This window comes from Arachis ipaensis, chromosome B09 (genome assembly GCF_000816755.2).
Source record: "Arachis ipaensis cultivar K30076 chromosome B09, Araip1.1, whole genome shotgun sequence".
Taxonomy (NCBI): Eukaryota; Viridiplantae; Streptophyta; class Magnoliopsida; order Fabales; family Fabaceae; genus Arachis; species Arachis ipaensis.
This window is the reverse complement of record NC_029793.2, coordinates 2837043-2843520: the sequence shown is the minus strand read 5'-3', so window position 1 is coordinate 2843520 and position 6478 is coordinate 2837043. Positions and strand designations below refer to the sequence as shown.

Here is a 6478-nt window from a genome sequence, read left to right as displayed (position 1 = left end):
TCTGATAATCACTTTCTCTTATGTTTGGCATGTGATTTATAATGCACATTGGCATTGACATTAGTACATCGAAAGGAATCAGATTTGAACTTATGATCTCATGCTAATTGTTCCATCCTCTCGCGACTAGTCCGTTCACGGCGACGAGAGTAGGATTATTGCCGGCGAACGAATACTAGTCTAGTAGCTCTGACTTTGAACTTGAATTTGAATTGTGGTAGGGAAAAGAAAGAATATAGTCACATCAAGCAACAATATTGTGACTAAAAAAGTTTGGTGGAAGAGTCAAATACCAAGTCTCCAATTCTTTGTTGGTTCTTTCATTAAAATATCCGCAGGAATAAAGTCATCAAAACATATCTCGCTTTGATTCTTTTTGCCTCTAGCAAAAGAAAAAAATGGACAAAAAGCAAAAATAGTTGGTAAAAGGACCCTCTTAGAATGAAACTAGGCCTTAATTGTTCCATGAACTCTCTCTCAAGTAGGCAAAATTAAACTTCCGAAGGGTTAGGCCAAAAGTTGGAGAAAGATGTTAGTTGTAACATCTCTTTCTTGTTGTGTCCTATGAATTCATTTTTTTAAGGTAAATCATCAAGGTTGTGCTTTCCAAGAGGATGAAATGTCAGCCACAGCTTCAGCAACTGTGAGATACACTCCTTTCAAACCAAAGGAATCCAAAATGTTTGATTGATGCAACTTTTCCATGACACTTCCAACTGGATTTGCCAACACCAGCTGCATTGAACAAATTATAAAATGTTAAAAGGTTATTGGGAAAAATAATAATAATAACAAATTGAGACAATTCTTTTAGGCCTTTGAATGTGTTGCAAATTAGTATCTATACCTGAAGTGATCTTTTCTCCAGCATCTTTCTAAGTTCACATAAAGTGTCTATCCCACTTGTGTCTATGGCTGTCACAGCTGCAAAATAAATAAAAATATTGTTAAGTGGAATTATTCAAAAGCTTGATTAACAAATTATTCTGTAAGGTGAAGTTATTTGAACATCTAAAAGTAAACACCCAACAAAATTTAAAGGTAAATTTTGCAAGTAAAATGAAATATTTACCTGTCATGTCCAAAATTATGCACTCCAATTTACTTCCATTGTTTGCTTTGATATGCTCTTCCTCTTCTCTAACCCATCTCAAAATCCTGTAGCAAGAAAAGTTCTGGATCATTTGGAATCATGTAGAATAAACTCTCAAAATAGCAATGAAAATATACATATTTCCTTATCTAACCTTTCTTGAAGGTAAGTTGAATTAGCAAAGTAGATGGGAGACTCAACAGCCAAAATGAGGAATGAAGGGATTCTAAGAGCTTCTCTATACTGGTTTACATTGTGGAATATTGTTGTCCCTGGTATATTCCCCAACACCAATGTGTTTGGTCTTGAGACATGAAGCAATATCTTGAACACTGATATTGCCACCTGAATGAAGATTTTGACAAAGTTAGTTGCCATTGATCACATAGCATTACTGCTTGAAAAATTGCAATGCTGATAGTTGAAAATTGTACTATGTTTGACAAATTCTCCCAATCATCTATCGTTTTCATTTGTGTTAAGGCAGTGTCTATGAGAATTCGGATGAATTTATCAAACGGAATATATCTAACAGGTCAATGAATTATTGGCATACCGCAATACTAAGGCCTAAAGGCACTGAGATGAACAGAACTCCGAAAAAGGAGCACATGCAGGCCAAGAAATCAAGCTTGTCAACCTTCCATAGCTTATATGAAGCTTGGTAATCTATTAGGCCAATCACAGCAGTGATGATAATCGCTGCTAAGACGACGTTTGGCGTGTAATAGAATAGTGGCATTAGAAACAGAAGAGTCACAAGAACTGCTGAAGCCATGATTATATTTGAGACTGCTGTCTGTGCTCCAGCATTATAGTTAACAGCCGATCGCGAAAAGGATCCTGCGAATAAGAATGTATTTTGTAGTTCAATTTTTATATACTGTCAATATAAGAGAGTTTTAAACAGACAACTAATCAATAGTCACTGTATCAAACAGAATCACTTTTTGTCTAGAAATCAATGTTAGTAAACATGGACAAGTGAGAGAAGAATCATTACCTGTTGTGACATAGCATGAAGAACAAGAGCCAGCTATGTTCATGATACCAATGGCCATCATTTCTTTGTTTCCATCCACCTGGTAATTCTTAAGTGCAGCAAATGTTCTTCCAACTGCAATTCCTTCCTGAAAGAATTAATAATTGAATATGTTAATATTTAATAATCACTTTGTTCACCATCCTAATAAGACTATGTAAAATATGCAATTTTAGTAAAATATTCTGTGAACAATAATAATAATGTTTCTAGGTTCAGTAAATCTTACAGTTAGAGACAAGATCCCAGTAACAATTCCAGTTTTGATAGCAAGAGCCAAATAAGGGCCACTAAAGAATAACATGTTTGATGATGGTGGATTAAGGCCTTTTGGCAATTCACCAATCTGTAAGATAAAAATAGACATAAAAAGAGTTATTAAGAAGAAAAATTATTATACCCAGAGACAAAAATGTTATGTGTACTTATTTTGTCTCGTATACTGAGTCGGAAAAAAAAAAAAAAACTCTTTCGTCTGATATACTAAACAAAATGAGTACAAATAATATATCTCAATGTATGGTGTATTTTCTTACAATTGCAATTCCATGAGCCTTGTTTCTTAGGAGAAAGACTAAAATTGTTGAAAGAATAACTGATGCCAATGGAGCAGCTGCTGAAACCCAGAATAAGTTTGGCTTCCTTAAGCTCTGTCACAATTTATCAAAATTTTCAGAGGTTAAGAAGCAGATTAATTTCCCAAATTAAAGAACAATAATTTTAATATAATAATATGTAAGCATGCAATATAGAGAGAATCTTACAATGTGTCTTGTTATCAGGAGGAAGGCCAAGAAGCCAAATCCCAGTACAATAGTTTGCCATGACCACTGCACAATCATCACAAGGACAAATATGTAAATTCATCTATTTTTTAAAATTGCTTTTTATTTTGGAATGACTTTCTTTTTGTTGGTTGATTTTGATCAATATAAATTTAATCAAAAATGCTATTTGTACACCAAAATCAGCCAATAAAATCAGCTACCAATATATTTGTGTATAAAACGTGTGATTTAATTTATTTTCAATATGTATTTTAACATATATTTTATACTGGTGACTGATTTTGGTGTACACATAGTATAGTCCAAATTTAAGTAGGGTAACTCTACAAAGTTTACTCAATATTTTAAAAAATTATATTATTTATTATTTTCTTAAATTTCATACTATTCCATTATTATTTATTATAAAATGGTGCTTTTTCCTTCTTTTTTATTTCCATTTGAAAGTGATGACTGATTTCTGATTGCATTACTATTCCACTAATGATTGAATTAGGAAATGATACTGTTTTTTTTCTTTAATTTTCGAATCCGATTCTATATAGTATATATTTACTAAGATGTGAAATATGAAAATAGATACCTCGTCTTTTTGTTTGAAAACCGAGGCTAATACTGGAATTATTTGCATCTTGCTGGTGAAGTGCACTATTCCAAGCAACCCTTTCAGCTGCTGCAAAGATACAATTATGGCTGCACCAGCCATGAATCCTACCAGTGTTGCCTTTGACAGAAAATCAATCACAAATCCTAACCTGTTTTCAACCATAAAAGATTGTTTAATTATTCCATCATAAAATATTTCAAACTTAATTATTCTAACCAATGAAAAACTGATTCACTTATTATTAATTATTAATATATCAACAAAAATATTTGATTCCACTTCCACCAACCATTACTTTACTTTCAAATTATTCTTTTTCTTCCCATTCATGACACTGAGATTAATACATCTTAAACAATACATTCGTGCATAAATTAAAAAAAAAAAAAAGGAAGCGTACCTTAATATTCCCAAAGAAGATTGGAAGACACCAGCAAAGAAAGTGGCAGTGAAAGCCAATTTGAGATAAAGAATTGGATCTTGTGTGTAAGAAACTGTTTCACTTAACATTGATCCCATCACCAAAGATGCAATTGAGACTGGACCAACTCCAAGATGTTTAGAGCTTCCAAGCAGGGAATATATCAATGGTGGCACAAAACTTGAATCTGCTTGCATCAACATTCAACAATAATATTCATAACATTCACATTAAAAATGTTGTTGATCTCAATGCATGCATGAAGAAATTAAACAGAGCATACTCACATAATCCAATAATAGGTGGCAGGTTTGCAAGCTTAGCATAGCTGATTCCCTGCTCACAAGAACTAACATCATTACATTTGAATTTTTTTTGTAAAAACTTATATACTGTGACGTAATAGTTGAAAATCATTAAATAATTTGACTGTGACTAAATTATTGTTTAATGACTCTCAGTCTATTAAATTCACGTGAAGTTGATTCTACACTTTAAATTTTTTAATAATAAATTAAAAAATTGATTCTTAATAAAAGAAAAAGAGGTGTTGAACGCCTAGCAACCTGAGGAATGGCGAGGCTGGCAATGGTGAGGCCAGAGATGACGTCAGAACGAAAAAGGGAAAGGTTATAGGTTGGGCCCCACTGGAAGATAGGGAACATGCACTGAACACCGAGCATGAGCTTCACCAACCATGACGGTTGGTTCTTGAACCGGTGAAGTGGATCGTCCGGGAAGAATATGTCTGAGAGCCTCTGCCTTAGCTTCTGTGAGGTGCTTCGCCGTGGCGGCAACCGCACGTTGTGGATCTCCAACGGCGGAGATGCCACTGAGATCGGTAACTCCGATTGGATTTTGTTGACGGTGGTGGTGGAATTCACGCCCATTGGTGGATGGACTCTGACTCGCTGACTCAGTGACTCAGTGAGTGAGGGTGTGGTTGGTTTGAAGAAAGAGAGAGAGGTGCGGTGGGTATTTATAGAGAGAGGGAGGGAAAACATTTTCAGCATGCAATGCACAGAGAAAAGACTTGGCGTGTGTCTGTCTTGTGCTCTGATGTAGGGGTAACTTGGTCATTTCATTTAATCATTTTTTTTGTTGCCTTGAATTATGTATAAATTTGTATAATAATGCATGGACAGTTGGACACGAACGGGGACATATACGAGATGAGATACGTTCTAAAATTTTATAAGATAAGGAAAAACATACATATTTATAAAACATAAAATATTTGTTAGATAAATTATAATAATATTTTTATGTTTTATTAATATTAAATATAAATTATTTTTAGTTTTTTATTTTAATTATATAAAATATTTTAAATATTTTTATTTTTATGGATGCTCGTACCAAAAATATGTTTAATGCGAAGAAAATAATAATTAAAAGAGTAAAATGATAAATAAAATTTTAATAAATTAGTCTCCAATAAAAAAAAATCAATAATTTGTTGAAAACTTATTATATATTTGTTATTGTTAAAAATTTGGTTAGTACTTTTTTTTAGCTTAATATATTTAAAATACAAATTTTTAAAAATTTATTTATCACNATTGTTGGAGCAACTCAAATTGGTTTCGGTTATTTTTCATTGAAACTAACAACATAAAATTTTGGTCAATATATAATTTGCAAAAAAAAAGTAAATACTTTTACACTATTAGATAAAATCTTACACTATTAAAAATATTATTATTAATTATTTAATGACTATAAATCACAAAAATTACTGATCTCTTAACATTCCTCAGTAATTTAAGTTACTAATGTTTCTTGGTACTTTCTCTCCCTCAATATTTCAGGACTACTACTAACGACATTTTGGTTGGAAAACAAAAGATTGGAAAATGTGTGAATGCTGGCATTAACTTTGTGGACAAATGCCTATCATTATATATATGTTTGATTTTTGTAATGTGTAGGTTTGATTTTAGAAAAAGTTAACATCCTCAAAAATACATTCATAGGCTTTTATAAGATTTAAAGGTTGTAAAACAGTTACATTATTAATTTTTTATATACTATCAAAGTAAAAGAGTTTAACACATATAACTAATAGTATATTATTGTTACATAAACAAAAGATAACAAAAATTTTAACTTATCAAAATTAAACTATTAATTATATATTTTTTTTGTCTAATTATATCCTTTTAAATGATCATCATCCTAACTACTTTTTCAATATCTAAACCAATAAATAAAAGGTTTATGCTTATATAACAATAAATGCAGACCTTTTTCTTATTTAGGAATGCGAAGAATAACTTTTTCTAATAATTAATAAACATTTATATAAAAGGTTTGCTTATATAACAATAAATGCAGACCTTTTTCTTATTTAGGAATGCGAAGAATAACTTTTTCTAATAATTATATCCTGATCATCATCCTAACTACTTTTTCAATATCTAAACCAATAAATAAAAGGTTTATGCTTATATAACAATAAATGCAGACCTTTTTCTTATTTAGGAATGCGAAGAATAACTTTTTCTAATAATTAATAAATAATAAA

At 31.3% G+C, this 6478-nt stretch overlaps 1 protein-coding gene across 1 annotated transcript; it reads right to left on the bottom strand.

The window, feature by feature from the left end:
- LOC107617226 (probable sulfate transporter 3.4) lies at positions 291–4920 on the bottom strand. Its single transcript, XM_016318982.2, has 13 exons — positions 4518–4920; positions 4239–4287; positions 3931–4138; positions 3507–3678; positions 2900–2965; positions 2672–2785; positions 2365–2481; positions 2097–2223; positions 1650–1936; positions 1248–1438; positions 1073–1158; positions 848–924; positions 291–735 (listed from the first exon to the last, which is right to left on the bottom strand). The coding sequence occupies exons 1-13, from the start codon at positions 4839–4841 to the stop codon at positions 592–594; spliced, it is 1962 nt and encodes a 653-aa protein (XP_016174468.1). The 5' UTR covers positions 4842–4920; the 3' UTR covers positions 291–591.